The 17853-nt window shown below is 45.9% G+C and overlaps 1 protein-coding gene across 1 annotated transcript in view; it reads right to left on the bottom strand.

Annotated features, from left to right (window-relative positions):
• Nucleotides 1-584: 584 nt before the first annotated feature.
• Nucleotides 585-17853, bottom strand: part of VSTM4 (V-set and transmembrane domain containing 4) — a 90734-nt gene continuing 73465 nt past the window's right edge. The window contains exon 8 of the mRNA XM_046652803.1: nucleotides 585-2206. Within this exon, the coding sequence (XP_046508759.1) occupies nucleotides 2081-2206 (126 nt within the window). The 3' untranslated portion in view covers nucleotides 585-2080. The remainder of the gene's footprint in view (nucleotides 2207-17853) is intronic.

The following is a 17853-nucleotide window of genomic DNA, read 5'->3' on the forward strand; positions in this document are numbered from 1 at the left end:
TTCATTTCCCTATGTGATGGCCCTAAGCTCCCACTGAATTTAAGGGGGTGGGTTTGGGAGGGCTTAAAGTTCAAGTCTGTTCTCCAGAGGCCTGGGAGCCTCTCAGCCCATTGCCCTCTCCCCACATCTCCTCTTCTCATGCCCCACTCTCCACTCCCATGCCAGGGCCTCACCAGCCTTTATGCAAATTTACGGCTCCTTCCTGAAATACGATATGATGCCTGTGATAATCATGATGTGAATGGTGTGCTAACCAGGCAGCCTCCTCTCTTAAAGAGATGCTCCGCCAAGTTCCAGGGACTTCTCCCAGATGGTCTTCTTCCTCAAAAGCCGTGTGGTTTACTCACTATCTTTGAAACGTGGCAGAAAGGGAGGGAATGAGATTCAGGTGAAGGCCGGAGAGAAGGACTTCCTCTTTGTGGAGGCAGGCCCTTTCTGCTTCTGGAAAAATCATTACCTGCTCCCAATTTGGGCCATTCCCAGTAAACCCAGAGAGGCACTCAGAAGCTATTGTGGGTCTTTGCGAGGGTAGACCTAAGGTCATGGACAAATATGTACGTTTTAAAGTCACTGCAATGAGAGCCTTAAGTAGTAAAGACATTTTTATTTTGAAAATGTGAACTGGCTTTAGCATGAATGTTAACACTGTATATGGGTGTAGCAATAGTGCCCAGAATCTTGCAATATTCATTATCCCATGAGAAGAATTCTATGAGAGGTTATGTCATCTTCATACAAACACGGAGCTGAGACAATTAGGGGATGAGAAACTTGACCAAGTTCACATGGATACACAGAGGGGCACAACTCACACTCAAGGTTGTGTTTAAAATAGATAATTTACCATATATACACGGTCCATTACAAAGCCAAACAAACTCTGCAGTGTGCAGCAAATAACCACCCAGAGCACGCTCACACATCAGGAAGTGTCTTTAACCACACAGTTGACAGGATGGCTCTCTTCCAGAATGGATTGGTCTTCAGTGAGAAGCTGGACGGCACACAGGTCCAGACAGCAACTTCCTCATGGATTTATACACCACGCATCCCTGCCATGACGCCCACCCAAATCTATTAGAATTCACACGCAAAGTTGAGTTGGGGAGGCACTCTGTAACACTGGGGTGTTCAGGACACCCTTTTCCAGCTCAGCTTGCTCTTCCTACTCTCCTGCCCTGGGGGAACCAGGCAAGAGACTTTGCTGTCACATGAGTGGACATTCTTGGCATACTTCCAAGAGGTCAGCTTCCTCCAGTGCGTCAATTGTTGGCAAATTCCCCTGCTCCTTGGGAAAAAGGTACTAAGAACTCCTTGGAGAATATAAGTTTCTATACCAGAATAGGTCCTCTTGCTAAAGGGGTAGAAGCCTGTTAGAATGGTGTTCTACTTGTCTTGCGCCCCCAGGTGGTCAGGAGTGGGGAAACAGGCACTGGGGGACTCAAAGACAGTCAGTCCACTGTCAGCCTAGACCTCAGACTTCCCCACAACCTGGACTCTCTGCCCTCAAATCGCCAGGGTCGGTGCATCTACTTAAAACAAGAGACGCTATCTTAAATGAAGGCTTGCAATAAGCAGATTGCTCTGCTCCAGGTGCCCGAGCAATGTTACCTGATCCTCTGAAAACTTATTCCTACATACCTACCATTCACACCTTGGCCTATAATGGCATTTCCTCTAGCTATATACTATGAGTTCGATACCATGGATACGGGAGGAGTCGAAGATTAAAATGAAGACTTAAAAAAGATTTAAAAAATATAAAAACCCAGAGAAAGAAGAATGTGAAGGGGTTTGGCTCAGCAGAAAAATCTCCTTGGTGCTCTCAGAATCAGAGTCCTCACCTCTCAGGGCTCAGACTCAGAAACATCTTGTCCTGGGAGATTGGTCCAAGGGTGTGGCCCCCACGGTTTGTGGAGAGGAGCTTCGTATCTCTGAAGGCACCGGGAATGCCACCGGTACGGGGATCCCCGCCACAGAAGGTACGAGTGAAAATACAAAAATAAGGACTTTGTTTCCAAGGTTTCATAAATAACTGGGGCGGCAGGTATTAAATAGGACCACGGAAGAGGACGCAGAGTTACAGCTTGTTCTCTTCGAAGAGGATCTGGGCGTAGACGGTGCTGGTGGGGATGCCTTTGGCAGCCTGGTGGGGTTTGATGAGCTCCAGCTCGGCATAGGTTAAGTTCTCCTCGGCAATCTTGGGCTGTAAGACAAGACACAGCACAATGCTAGCTGACCACAGGGAGCTCCACATCATGCATTCATTCATCAGGCATGCATTTCCATAGCCTGTGGGGACTCAAAGGGGAACAGACGGGGAAACATTTAAAAGGATATATAAAACCTAAATAACCTAAATAAGATAGATCTCACTGTCTTACATAGAACGCTATGCCCTGCAAAGAGAGATTGCGGTTCATTTTCAAGTTGACATAGAACACTCACAAAAAAAAATGATTAAACATTAGGCCACCAAGTAAACTTTAATTCTGAAAAGTAAAATAATGTAACTAACAGTCTCTGATTAAAAGGAAAAAATACAGGTAAAAACAGAAAGAAAAAAATTCTAGAAATAATAAAAAAAACTAGAATGCTACCATCTAGAAATTTTCTTAAATGATTTAACCTGCATAAAACTAAAATTTAAGAGTAGCTTGAAAATAATGATAAAAAATATTACTTGCCAGAACACAAAGAACACAGTACTCAGAGAGAAATCATAGCCTAAATGTTTATATTAAACAATGTGAATTAAATGAATCAAGCATCCAGCTGAAGAACTTAGAAAAAGAAAACATAAATGAAAGAAAAGTGGAAAGAAGAAACAATAAAATTAAAACCAGACTGTATGAATCAGAAAAGAGAAAAACAGAAGAATAAAAATATCCAAAAGTTTATGCTTGGAAAACACCAGTAAAAGAAACTGAAAAACAAATTAATCAAAAGAAAAAAGCATAATTGAATAAAATAGGAAATGAGAAAGGGGATATAATTCAAATGAACGTAATTTTTTTCTTTTTTTTTTTTTGGTGAGGAAGACTTGCCCTGAGCTAACATCTTTGCCAGTCTTCCTCTATTTTGTATGTGGGACGCTGCCACAGCATTGCTTGATAAGCAGTGTGTAGCTCTGTGCCTGGGATCCGAACTCTTGAACCCCAGGCCACTGAAGTGCAGTGCTTGGACTTAACCACTACGCCACCGGGCCAGCCCCTGAATGTCATTTTCAAAATTATTTAAAAAAATACCTTGCTCGACTTACTGTAAAAAAATTTTAACTACAGGATAAAATAAGTAATGCTCCTGAAAAATATAAACTATAAAATGAACTCCAGAAAATGTGAATGTACTAATTATCATCAAAAAAAAAAAAGAGGGGCTGGCCCCGTGGCCAAGTGGTTAAGTTCGCGCGCTCCGCTGCAGGTGGCCCGGTGTTTCGTTGCTTCGAATCCTGGGTGCAGACATGGCACTGCTCATTAAAACCACGCTGAGGCAGCGTCTGGCATGCCACAACTAGAAGAACCCACAACGAAGAATATACAACTATGTACCGGGAGGCTTTGGGGAGAAAAAGGAAAAAAATAAAATCTTTTAAAAAAAAAAAGTCAAAGGATGATTGAAAAAATGGGGAAAATATTTGCCACTCATATCAAAGGGACTTACAACTCAACAAAGACGTTGGCCAACGATCCATTAGAAAATGAAGTAAAGAAGAGACAGGACCAGGGAGTTGATAGGAAATGAGATACAAAGGCTCTTACGTGTATGAAATGAGACTCAGCCTCTCTCATAATGGGAATCGTGGTTTAAAATCACACTCGGACATCAGTTTTTGTCTTTCAAGTTGACAAATACGAAAAAAGAAAGGTTCCAAAAGAAACAGGTTTTCTTGTATAGTGTTGGTAGAAATGTTTCTTGGTATAAGCAAAAAACACTTAAAATAGACATCAATCGGAGCCTGGTGCATCCATACAGTGGAGCACACGGTACAGTCTTCAGAAGGCATGATAGAGCCACATGTGCACTGTATGCTCTATACCATCACTGTGTACACATGTGTGTATGTGAGTAAATACGTGTGTATATGTTTCATGTGCTTAGAAAACCCTTGGAAACTACTTGGAAAATCAAGAGCCGTGTCCATGGTTTCCTCTGGGGAAGTAAACCAATTGGCCGGAGGGAGACAGACCCTCTCTTGTATTCATTTGAATTTTGTAGTAGGCGTATGCATTTAAACAACACATTAATTAATTTTAATTCAGAATTAGAAAAATAAAAGTCAGTCACTAATTTCTAGTCATCAAAGACACATGACTCTCACCCAAGGAGCCCTGCTTTTGTTTCTGGGTGTGGTTGTGTTCTCATTTTGTTTTGATTTTTTGCTTTTTTGGGCTTACATCTTGGTTATCTCGCCAAAATTCAGGACAAATAAACCACTTACATTCAATCTAAGTTTCTTAAAAAGACAGCCTCCCGCTTGTCTTTTAACACCAAAAATCTTTTACCTCGCATCTCAGTCGTCCATATCTTACCAGCCAACAAAAATCCCGTTTACGTCTTGCCTTTCAGTTTAATTACATTTCACATTATAATGATTCCATTTAGAAATGCCATGTGTCCTCAAATAAACACGCAAAACCCAACTCATGTAAATTTTAGAACCAAGACTTATGAAATCATATTGTCCAGGTGTTTTATTACATTACCTGGAAATCGCATTGTTTTCTAGCGCAGATCATCTGTTTATTCTTAAGTTATTCCATTATGTTTGGATATGAAAAATAACACTAGCTTTCTCAACACAGGTCACCAGGCTGGCTTGGCTGATGTGTTGCTTTCATACATTTTTATGATGTTCCTATAGTAAACATAATTTAATAAAGCCAAAGCACACTAAATAAATAATTGCATCTAGAAAAGCAATAAAAACAAATAAAATTAGTACTTTCATAAGTGGAAAGGTACTTCAATTACTGCTACAAGCAACAGCCCACCATAAAATGTGTAGAATCATTTCCCTTATGCATATTTCTGGAATATCATAATTTGATTGAAGATAGGAGGCTGCACGCAAGAGGCTCCGAATTGTGAAGCGTATAGTTTCCAACAGACGATGCATAATACCAGTCCTTGGCACCTTTAAAGAACCTATCGTTTTTCTGGCAGGCAAGCTTGGCTATCACCATCAACCATGTGCTTAATTACATTTCCCGGCTTGTTTAACTGGAAATAAATTCCTGTCGGTCAGTGAAAGGGGGAAAACGTGGGCTCCTCACCAGTGTCACCAAGCTACCCTTCTTTGCACCGATGCTTTCGTGGAAGAGTTAGGCGCACTGAGAAGTAGCTTAGAGAAAATTATTGGCTTCTCAGTAAGACTAGGTAAGACTACAGAACTGGAAGTAAACCAGGCGCCAGGAGCAGAATGTGAGGGTTAAAGCAGGTGACTGCAACAGGGCAGAGCCAGGAGGAGGGACCCAGTGAGGAGCCCCACCTGTATTTCAGGTGATGTCTGCAATCTTGACAGTACAAACCCACCCTGAGTTTAAGCTTAGGAATCACTCCTAGCATTTCCAGCAACTCAAGGATAGAGTACAGCAGGTGGGGCTCTGAAGATGAATCGGGACACACTTCAGTTAGTTCCCTGCCAGTCGCTGACCATCTAATGACCCTCTGCAAGGCCCCAGCCTCCTCCTGGGGGTGCAGGAGGTACAGGCACTCACACTCAAGAGTACAGACTTAAATAATCGGGAGCTTGTGGTTCACAAACACTCCTTTAGGTTCCACTGAAACATAAAGGAAATTGATGAAAGTAGGATCTCCAGACCTCAGATACGAACTTTACACTCTTATCTGCTGTTGCTGAATTCACTGGAAAGCAGGAGAGGGGAGGAACAGACAGCAGAAGTGGATCAGCCGCTGGGAAGTGCTGCTGGGCCCTTTAGGAAAAGCTCTAGAATTTGCTAGACCCGTGAGAAGCAACTGCATCACTTCCTCTTTTTCAGGACTGTCGTGTTTGACTCTCCCCGTTCACCAAGCCTGCAGAGACGCCTGCTCAGTTTCTCTCCCTATGCCTCCCGTCAAGGCCTCGCATTTGTGTGTCCAACTGCTTGGTGTCTCGTCTGTTCTCAACCCCTTTGATTTTTGTGCCTTTAATCTCACTTTTCCTGCATTTCCTCGCAGCCATGGAGGATCCACTCCTTAGTCTGGAGGAGGATTTACGAGCAAGAGGGGATGGAAGTTCAGGTATAGACACATGTTGACATATCCAAGGAGGGCTGGAATAAAAGAAAATTCCCTCTGCTCAGTGAAAGTTCTCATGGAGAGGAGGAGAGGAGCGTGGCCCGGAGGCCATCATCGTGTGGCTGACTGCAGAGCACGGGTGCGAGAGGAATCCGGACCTCAGTTCAAACATCAGCTGTGTGACCTTCGGCCAGCCCCATCACTGGCACTCAAAGACCTACCTTGCTGATGCAAATGAAGATTTAAACGAGATGATGCATGTAAAGATTCTGACTCCACGGTGCCTACTTAGAAGTTGCCAAACACTTGTGTGCTGAATAAATAAATATTTTGGTGTCATTACTTTCTCTCTAGAGGGTCAGCCAAAATATTGTCCATTTGTATACATTCTGAATTCTTCATAAGTTGCCAAGAATTATGTGAACTTAATAACACTAGACATCTTTTGACAGATAACAGATTCTACGAAATCAGTTGTTATGAACTGAACTGTGTCCCTATAAAATGTGCAAGCCCTACCCCCAAGTACCACAGAATATGAGTGCATCTGGAGACAGGGCTTTTAAAGAGGTGATCAAGATAAAATGAGGTCATTAGGGTGGGCCCTAATGCAATAGGACGTATATTCTTATAAGAAAGGACACACACATCACAGAGGGACAACCACGTGTAGACGCAGGGAGAAGACGGCACCTGCAAGCCAAGTAGAGGCCTCAGAAGAAACCAACCCTGCCAACCGTGTGTTCTCAGAATTCTAGCCGCCAGACAGTGAGACAACAAATTTCTGTTGAGTAAGCGCCCCCGTCCGTGGTACTTTGTTATGGCGGCCCAAGGACACTAATACATTGGAAGAGAGGGGAAGAAGAGGGAATCGTCTGCCTTCAGAGGATAGGAGGTGAACCACCTGATCAAGGCAGCAAGAGATCAATGCATTACATGTCAATAGGAGAGGAGAGCCATACTCTTCCAAGGGATGGAGAGGCATAAGGTCTGATGCATTTACCCCCGTACTCAGTGAGGGGCAAGGCTGGAGGAGAGATGCTCCAGGACTCCCTCAGATAGTAACCAACCATCACACACACACACACGCTTCCCACGCCCAGTAGCCCTGCCCCCCCACATCTTGGCTTCACCATGGGCTGCAACAATCTAGCTGCATCGCTGGCAGCCCATGCCCAGGACAGCCCCAACTATACCCCCACCAGCTTTTAGGCATTTATATCCTGACTAGTAAGAAGGGCACTCGGCTCCAGCATAAGAGGGAAGCTACTGCAGGCAGCAACCAAGGCTCAGACCTTCTTGGGCGAAGGTGTCTTGTTTCTTCCCAAGGAAAAATAAACGAAGTGGATCTTGAGACCTCAAGGCAACAAGCATGGAAACCAGGGCCAACACGTTCAAGACAGCAGAGAGAAAAGATGGATGGCTTAGTCTCTGTGGTCTCCAGGTTGGAATGACCAAGGGTTGACGTTCACCCCACGCTCAGCTCTCCCAAGACGTCCTCTAGGGTGCGGGCTGTTCCAACAGGCTGGGCGCTCTTCTGTAATTTGTCTATTCAGAAGGGACACTTTTTGTAATCTACACAAAGGTGCCATCTGTACTGAAGTGGCCCTGGCCTGTGCCCAGATACCTTCTTGTAAAAGACAAATAAATGCCAATCTGTTTTAAGATAAAGTAAAATACATAAAATAAACCAAGGCTTTGGGAATTCCCACTCCCAGGGTGACACGGAAGCAGCCAAATGGTGGGGCTGGGGGTACGTAATCTCTGGGGGCCCTTAGCAATCACGGCAGCCCACAGCCTGCTGCCCTGGATGCTGAAAAAGAGGGCCCAGCCCACTGGGGAGCAGGACGCGATGGGGCTCAGGGTAGGGGGTCAAACGAGCCGGAAGCAGGCCTAGAGAATTTTTTCCTTCGCAGCAAAGGCACTCACCGAGACCTGCCTGGTGGATCTTTCTGATCTGATGTTTGGAATATCAAAGAAGTGCTCTAGCAATAGATGTTGCAGGTTGCAAAGCCCCAAGGGAAGACATTTATTTATTTGGACATCCTGCCACTGTTGAAAGTGCCAACCAAGGGTTATGCTATAGACCAAGCTGTCCCATAGGATCTGCTTTTAGTGTCCCTCCCAGGCCCCCCTCCCAAACTTCCCCCGAAGGCGAGGGGCCTTCCGGTGTCTATTTATGCTGTTTCCCTCGGCATGGAATTCCCTCTCCCCCTTACCTAGAGTGGACCCCTATTCCTTCAAACCCAACCCTGCCTCTGTGAGGACTCCCCAACTCCAGCCGCACCACATCTTCCTCCCCACCACATCCTCCTCCGCAGCACTGCCCAACTGTGGGAAGTCTTCTGGGAATGGCCTCAGTCTCTCTCTCTCCAATAATCACGATCACAGAACCGCCCACTGGCCAAAGAAGGAAGGGATTTTATAATAAATTAGTTTATTTATATAAATGAAATTTAAGAACTTTCCAAGCATGCTCCTGAGCTATGTTCTCGAACGTGGGCAACGCCCCCACCCTGCAGGGATGTTCCCATGTTCACGCACTCGTGCACACACGCGTGTGCATCCTCATCCCAGGATTACAGCTCTACTGGAGCCTCCTGCTGTGCCTTCCAGTGACACAAAGATTTTTTAAAACTTTTTCATTTTCTTAAATGATATGCAGTAAGAGCGATTTCTTAGGTGGACAGTTGCATGCATTTTAACACATGGCTGGATTTCTGTGACCACGGCCATGACAGGACACAGAATGGTTCCATCACACTCCCTCATGCTACCCTCTGTAGTCACCTCTTCCTTCCAGCCCTACCCCCGGGCTACCCCTGGTCTGTTTCCTGTTGCCATGGTTTTGTCTTCTAGAGAATGTCATATGGAAGGAATCACACAGCATGTAACCTTTTAGGAGTGGCTTTTTTCCCTCAGCAGAATTCCTTCAAGATCCATCCAAATTGTCACGTGTGTCAATAATTTGTTCCTTTTGACTCCTAATGATTATTCCACGGTGTGCCACGTACCGCCAGTTTGCTTGCCCACTCATCTACTGCAGGACATTGGGGTTGTTTCAAGTTTTGGGCAGTTATGAAGAGAGTTCCTATAAATCTTCATGTGCAGGTTCATGTGTGACATTTGCGTTACTGAAGGGTCAACACCCCGGAATGGGTTTGCTGGGGTATATGCAAAGCGTGTATGTTTAACTTTATAAGAAACTTCCAAACTATTTATCCAGAGTGTCTGCCTCATTCTGCCCTCCTACCAGCAGTACCTGAGAGTTTTAGTTGTTCTGTGTACTTTTCGGCACTTGGGATTGTCAGTATTTTTTATTTTGGACATTCTAGTAAGTGCTAGTGGTCTGGTAATAAATTACCTTTTCACTGTCCTTCAGGACCTCGCCAATCCTAGACTTGAATTCAAGTGTTCACCGATGGCCAGTGAGCCAGACTAAATTCCCACACAGCATGGTGTTCCCTCAGAAGAATTAGGAAAAGATGACCACACACACCAGATTTCTCTGCAGTGAGGGAATCCTCTGGACTCTATGTGCAACAAAGTCAGTAGGCAAGTTTCAGAGTTGGAAATGCCACGTCGTCCATCCCCATCCTTCTGCCCTGCCAGGGGTGAGATGCTGCAACAGCAGGTGACAGCCTCCAGGCTGGACCTCCCATTTCTAATTTAGGCCCTTCTTTCCCCCAGTCTCAGAGTGATGATTATGGAAAGTATGTCCATGGGGAAGGATTTACTTGATCTGACTAACACTAGAAAACTCAACCCTGAGGAACTCAGAAGATGTGCACCTCTCGGGAACACACCATGCTTCAAACTCCAAATTGGTAGTTTCTGAGTATTTCACTTTGTAGGTGTGTTTCCAAGACTCAAGCCAAAAGTTAATATTCCCACCAGGAGAGAGAGAGAGAGATTTAACATTCTATGCAGACGCCTGCAAACCAATATTTTTTCATAGCAATCACAATTGGATGTGCAAGTTGAATTAAGCGGCAGGAATAAAAGAGAAATGCAATTGTAGCCACTGCAAGTTGGCCGATGTCAGAAGTTCAATTGGGTAATACCATTATCACAGCAACAGATCAATAACCAGGACATGGATGTTTATGCTAACGTCACCCTAGAGTTAAAAAATGTGATCACAGTTCCATCGAGGTGCACTGTCAGGAATCTATTTACCCAAGAGAGAATTACATATTATCGAGGGCAGACTTCCCCTTCTCCCTTCGAGATAAGTGCTCATTTTTTATTCAACAGAGCGGTACCTGGTAAAACCAACTTTCCCCTCACAGTGTCCACAAACACAGAACTGTAGCCACCGAGGAGGTGGAGGCAGGGCACTCAAAGAACCTCTCTTCAACGGAGGGCCCCCAATGGGTATCTCAGGACCTATGGCATGGTCCCTATCGGTCCTGTTAGAATCAGCATGCCTTGAATATGAACCTGACTTAATTTTGAGTTCCACAGGTCCACCAACTGGCATACTTACTTATGTTTAGGCATATTACGAAAGAAGAAGTGGAGCCCTGTGGTGCATGTTCGACGACAATAAAGAATCAAAACGAACCAAGGAGACATCTTTCCAAGACCGAGACGTCCAATGATGGAACAAAGGACGCCACCCAATAGCCACTTTGGGAGGTGGCAGAGTGTAGTGGTTGAGAAGCAGTCCTTCTGAGATCAGAACTCAGCAAATGTTAGCAAGTCTTCCCCACCTCATTCAATCCTCATACCAGCCCCGTGAGGTGGGTCCGATGGCCAGGCCCACTTCACAGATGAGCAAACAGGCTTTAAAAGGCAGGGAACTTGCTCAAGGTCATGCAGCCGTTGCTGGGTGGAGTCTGGACTCAGAGCCAGGCGTCCTGCACCAGATCCACGCTCTGCTCATCAGCAGTGCCCGGCACTCACAAGCACGGTCAGAAGCAGTGACTAAGGCTCTGATGGGAACGCCTTGCACCCAGGTGAGCGAGAAGGCAGACAGCAGTCCCTGAAGTCCCAAAGAGGAAGACAGTGACCTTCCGAAGACAATGGGGAATCTTCACCGGCACGAATAGTGGGAGAGCGAGTTTTCAGAACAGGCCCTCACTGCTCAGTGGGTAAAGCGAGCTCCAGCTAAAGGGGAAGTGCGGAGAAGAGAGCTGACCCTGTCCTCATCAGAGGCCTGGGGCCCTGGCTGGGTGTGGAGGGACAGAGGACTTGAGGGTTCAGAACCCAAGACCCTCCAAGGGCAGACACACAGAGCTGACACTGAGTGGAGCGGACAAGAAAGGAGAAGAGAATCACGTTGGAACGCCAATAGGTGACCCCTCGTCTCTCTCCACAGTCCCCAAGATTCCTAGCCTCTGAGAAAGGAGTAGATCACCTCTGACTGGCATAGGATGGAGGTGACAAGGGCACATGTTCTGCTTCGGCCAGGCTGTGTGGGAGGTGGCAACAGACTCTTGATTAGAGATGCCCCATGGACAGGTGGAATTTTGAAGCTGAGTGTTGAGGGGTAGACCTGGCGAAGTCCAGGGGAGATTTCCGAGGTAACTGCTGGAGCCACAGGCCAGGCCTACTCTCACCATCTCCTTGGAGCTGAGGTCATTGGCACACTGGGACCTCTGGCTGTAGCAGCATAACAGATACCAGAATCCTCATTCAGAGGTGACGGCTGGAATTCAGTTGCACTCCCGAAATCCAGCAGGCAGCTGTCACTGCTGACTTAGGCACATCTTGAAAGTGTGAGCCAGGGGCTAGAGACCAGACGTTCGGTCATCACACATGGGGACACAGATGCTCTCTGAGGCACAATACACCCACTTCCTCCATTGCTTCAGACATCTATAGGCCTTGGGATTATATCTGCCCCGATTTCTACCCCACTCCTGGCTTCCACATGGCTACTCACTGACTAATGGCCAATAACCCAGTGTTCTCTAGGACTTTGAGAGGATCAGAAAGGATCTGGAACTCAGGAGAGAAGTCTTGGGGGAGATGAAGGTTTCAAAGTCCTCTCCAGGTTTGGTGGCACCTTGAGTTGGAGGAAGTCACTTGGGCAGAGCAAACGCACATCACACCCTAGAATCTGGAGAAGTCAAAGGATGCTTAGTGAAGTGCATTCCCAGAAGGAATTCAACACGACGCAAAGTCACATGGCCCCCGGCTAATTGCCCCGAGGAATGACAGAGGCAACCAGCTACAGAGTCTGCCAAAGCCACGCACAGAAAGGCCCAAGGCTGTACACGTCATAAAACAGACGGATGCCCCAGATTTCACCAACGCACGTTTCGGAAGCTAAAATGGGATTATAGATAATGCTCTTGGGGAGGGTCCTGACACATGAAACTTTTCACGGCGGCACAGTGATAGCTTCATGATCTAATACAGTCACTCATTTTCTCCTCCCCATGGGCCATAGATGGATGTTTTCCCAGCTGCCTCCCCAAAGTACTTTTACTGGCAGTATTATCCAAGAGAGGGTTGATGCTCAGAAAAAGAGAGCGTTTGGCTGTCTACTTTTTTGCAGAAGTCCACTCTGAGAATCTTCAGTCTTGAACACTCTCAACCTTCTAACCAATTGCAATCTTTAACACTCTTCTAGATTCGGCAGATTGTGCAAGGGTCTGCCTACTGGTACTTAAGAGCGTGGACTCTCAGAGACAGAAAGACTGCCATTTACTAGCTGTGTGACTTGGGGCAAGTTACTAAGCCTCACTGTGCCTCCATTTCCTCATGTATAAAGTGAGACTCATAATAGTACTTATCCCACAGGGTTATTTCGAGGACTAAAGGCATTAATACAAATAATATACTTAGAACATTACCTGGTAGGTAAATAGCAAATGCCTCACAAGAGTTCAATTATTTTTATTATTACTATAATTTTTATTATAGAGTACGAACAGGTGTTGTTTTAAGAATTGGTCCCTTTGAAATATTTAGAGACAGAAAGAAAAAGACACTCAGAGATCATTTGGAAAACATCATGTGCCAGATCCTGACGGGTGCCTTTGGGCCTCAGGCCAATGCCAAACAAATTCAGTCATATGTTTTTAATAGTGGGAAAGATAACCCTTCCAAAGAGGTAAGTCAAACCATGCCACGTACTGCTCTGCACAAAATTCTCCAGTGGTTTCTCATCACGCTTCGAGGCAAATCCAGAGACCCTCTCAGTATCCCGATCCTTCACGATCTCACCCTGGGACACCCCAGATCACAGCCCGCACCACATGTCCCCTTGCTGAGCAGCACTCCAGCCATACTGGTCACCCTGTGTTTCCTGGACTCGCCTGAACAGCACTCCTTGTTCAGGGCCTACCTCAGCGCTTTTTCCTGCGCTGTACTTTCTGTTTGGGAACTTCTTGCCCCACATAGCAGTGTGGCTTTCTCCCTCTTTTTATCAGGCCCTTGCTCCAAGGAGGCGCCCTCCCCAGGAACCCCAGTCCCTCCCTGGCTGCCTCGCCCTGCTCTGTTCCTCTGCAGAGCACCTGTGGCCCCTTGGTGTTAGAAAGCACAGTCCATTTGGTCATCTGCTGTCCTCTCCCAATAGAATATACTAAGAGCACATTAGGTTTGCTTAGTGCACCAACGACTCTCTGCAGAAAGCATCCTTCTCATCATTCTCATGTGACTCGCGCAGAAACGAAAGCACAGAAGCTTGAGGTCAGCAGCTAGTAAGCGGCAGAGCTGCTTCCTGACCCGGCCTCTAACCAAACCCTCACCTCCACGAAAGCAGTGACCGTCAAACTTACTGCTGCATCCAGAGATGTGCTGGGACATCGTGGAGTTGTTAAGCAACTGGCCCTCCCAGAAAAAAGCTCTGACTTGTAGCATTTGATGGTTTACATGTGTAAATCCTCCCACATGGCTGATTTCAAGATGTCAAAGGGATTTGCTCTCTCTGGTGGATAGAACCAGGCTAGAGCAGATCACTGGCTCTACCTTAGCTCCTAGGAAGGTACCTGACTCAGGTACTACTTGGTACAAGGGAGACAGATACTCGAAGCGCATTTTTAAATAAATGATCGAATGAGTTCAAGACAAAATGAAAAAAGAACAACAAGTCGGACACTAACAATAAAAAACTCTCCTGTGGATGTCCTCGGCCTCAGGAATGAGGGAGGGGACGCTCTTGGAGATCATGAGAAGAACCATGGGATGCTTTCCCTTCCAGCCTATCTAGGATTTCCATGAGGACAGTCTATGGAGAAGTAGGACCCCTGGGTTCTACTACTTGGAATCATAGAAAATCTGCATGTGGATTTCAACTTAATAGGTTAAAATACAGACATATGATGATGATGATGATAGATAGATAGTAGATAGATAAATAAAAGAAATGATGATATTGTAACATTTTGCAGTCATCAAAAGAATGAGGTGGGTCTATATGTACTGATGTAGAAATATGAGCCTGATACATTGCTAATGAGAATACACTTCAATGTATGAACAGTTCGTTTAGGATCATTCTCAGTTTCAGGGAACTCATCACACGGAAATGTATTTGTTATAATCTGTAGCCATGACCTACAGTGATTGCGAGTCAGTTGTGTATACATTTTGGGAATATATACATAGATATGGATATAAGTTTGTATATACATAGAAAAATATTTAGAAGAAGATAAGCCAAGCCCTAACAGACGCCACTGCAGAGGAATAAGAGTCTATGGAAGGAAGTTCACTTCCCATTATTCTGAACTGCCAGCCCCACTCAGGCACCCCACCTAGAAGCCCCTTTGTAGCTTTCATCACGTAAAAACCCATCCAGTGAGGTTAGGACAGAAAACACCCTGAGACCCGGTGGACTAGGACTTTACTGAGTGCTTTCGATGAGAGGCAGCAGAGCCCAGAGCCCAGTGGGGAAGAACAGGGACCCAGGGCCAAGTGCCTGGCCAGACCCAGCTCTGCCACTTCCCACTGTGGGAGCTTGAGCTGGTACTTACCTCCCTGTGCCTCCCCTGCCTCCTCTGTGAGACGGAGACAAGACCAATGCTCAGGTCAGGGTTGTCCCAGTGTTCATACTGATATACACTGGGATAGTGCCCACACGAAGTATCATCCAAGTGAAGTGTGGGTCTCATCACCGTCATTACCATCATCACCACCATCATAACCATCATCATCACCATCATCATCACCACCATCATCACCACCATCATCACTCTCATCATCACCATCATCACCATCAATATCATCATGATCATCACATTCATCACCATCGTCATCACTAGCATTGCTGTGGACACAACGTACAGGGCCCAAACCAAGCTTGAAGACCAAATATAAGATAGCTGTAGGTATGCTAGCTCATTTGTTGTATTCATATGTAATGTGGGCAATGGGCACATATCATTGAATTCTTAGTTTGTATTTTTCATCTTTCTATGCACACTCTAATCATAAATTCACAACGCTGTGTCTTATTGCCTTTTGGACATCACATGTGCTTGCTGGAATTTATAAGTTTGGCTTTAGGAAGTTATAATAATAAATTGGAATTGAATCTGGCAAGGGAAACAAAATCCCCTTAAATGTACCCTTAGTTTATCAAGAATTCAGAATTTCACACAAAGATTTTCTTCCTGATACTTTTTATGCCTAGCTGGATGTTACAGATACATTGATGATTTTTTTTCTTTTTTTTTTTCCAAAATGGCACTTCATTTCTAGTATTCTCTATTCGAGATTGAAAAAGTCTTTTAATAACAACTCTGAAGTGCTCTGCATTCAAAACTGAGGTTTTAAATGAAATAGGCTTTTAAAAAAAAATCAAATGTGAGGACAAATGATATTGTTCCATGAGATTACAAAAATAAAATAGAGTGAAAAAGTTTAAAAAAAATTTCCCAACAGTGCAATGATGCCAGCAATGAAGTGCCCAATAAAGACAGCAAATCAGCAGAGCTGAGATGGAAAACAAGCTCCCGCTCGGCGGGGACATTTCCTGCAGACATACAGGGACAAGCCTGCCCCGGAGTGGGGCCCTGGGGACCCCTGGGGGCAGGATGGGCCTGTGCAACCAGGTGAGGCCACTCAGGCGCTGGACCTGCTGGACCTCCGGGCCTGCCTCCAGCCTAGGCCAACCTCAGGCCCAGCACCTCTCTGCTCCCTGTTCCCCTTTGTCAGGAGGCTCCAAGGCTCACGCTCCTGTCCCCACAGCACCTCCCACACAGCCTGTCGGCGCCCTATATATGCTGGGGAATGAGTAAGTGGAAGAGCGGAAAATGATCGACTGAATCAGTGATGCAGCCAACAGAAGAAACACAGTCCTGAGGCGGTCAATTCCAAAGTCACCTTCCTCCTCAAAGCACAAGCCACATTCTCCTTCTAGAACAGAGTGAGACAGACCCTCTGCAGCAGGATTCCCGTTGGCTCCCAGAAGGGGTTCCTTCGGAGAGCTTCAGGTGCTACCCATCTTAAAAGCCTTCTCCAAAAGTAGCAGCTTCACCTGGCCCATCGTTCGTAAAATCAGAGGCTCAACCAACCTCCAGCGGCCTCTGAAGCAGCTGAGGAGCAGGTAACCCGGTAGCTGTTTGCGGACAGCATGAGGCAATGGAGGGGCCTCGTCTCTAACCTCGTGGCCTGTGGGGAAAGGACAGCCCCAGGTCAGGGCTAACAGTCCCTAATAAAGGATGCTCCCACTTCCTGTTTTGGAAGGTCTGATCTCACCTCCCACTTCTCAAAGGCCCCAGCCGCCCGTTCTCCGTGGACCGGAGGAAGCCCGTGAAATCAAATGACTTCTGTTTTCCCCACTCTCATCCTTTCTGAAGCCTCGGCAACTATTCTTCCCTCCAGCCGACATGCATAACTCCCCGTGACAATAATGGGATGTGCATGTGTACCGAGGGGAGCATAGAATTTTTATCTCTGTAAAAATGGTACGAGCGTGGTACAAGCAAAGTTTTTGTTTTTTTCCCAAGGCTTTTACTTGGGGCAATATATTGTACATGTGGTTGTGGGTGTTTTTCTTCTTTTTAATTTTAAATCGAGATTAGGAACATATTTTATGCAGGTTAATATATCCTTTTCATGTAAAATTTAACTGAAACCAGTTCTAGCACATTAACGACAACAAGAGAAATTCTCTGGCTTATTATAAACATCCTTCAAGAAACCTGAAGTGCATGTCCTCTGGAAATAATTTTGCTGGGATTCGGGTTATTATTAAAATCCTCTCAGAATTCTATCACTGGTGTTTAATGTGCCTCAAAGCCCTTTTCTGCTACTGATCAGAGAAAAACTCTTTTTGGTCTTGGCAGTATGTTCTCGAGAGCGAAAGTGGGCTGGGAGAAGGAGCTGCATTCCTGATGCTAGGCCGACATGGAGCGGGTCACAGCATCCCGGTCCTGGGTGGACCACTCCGTGGAAGGCCGGTTCCTAAGACAGGTTGCCTCTCAAGTCTGATGGCATGAACCACATCCCGTTAGGTCCATTTTGAGTGCTCTGATCTTTCAGATTCCAAGAGAGGAGACAGGTTTACTATTGACTTTAAACTTGAGGGAATCCCTGGCAAGCAGGCCTTGGTCACACATTCCCTAGGGGTCAGAATTCTCTTCCTGGGAGGGGCCCTAGGAGGGCACAGGACAGGGCTACCCCCAGCTGAGATGGGGATGAGCTCGTCCAGGG

Source organism: Equus quagga, chromosome 2, assembly GCF_021613505.1.
Source record: "Equus quagga isolate Etosha38 chromosome 2, UCLA_HA_Equagga_1.0, whole genome shotgun sequence".
NCBI lineage: Eukaryota > Metazoa > Chordata > Mammalia > Perissodactyla > Equidae > Equus > Equus quagga.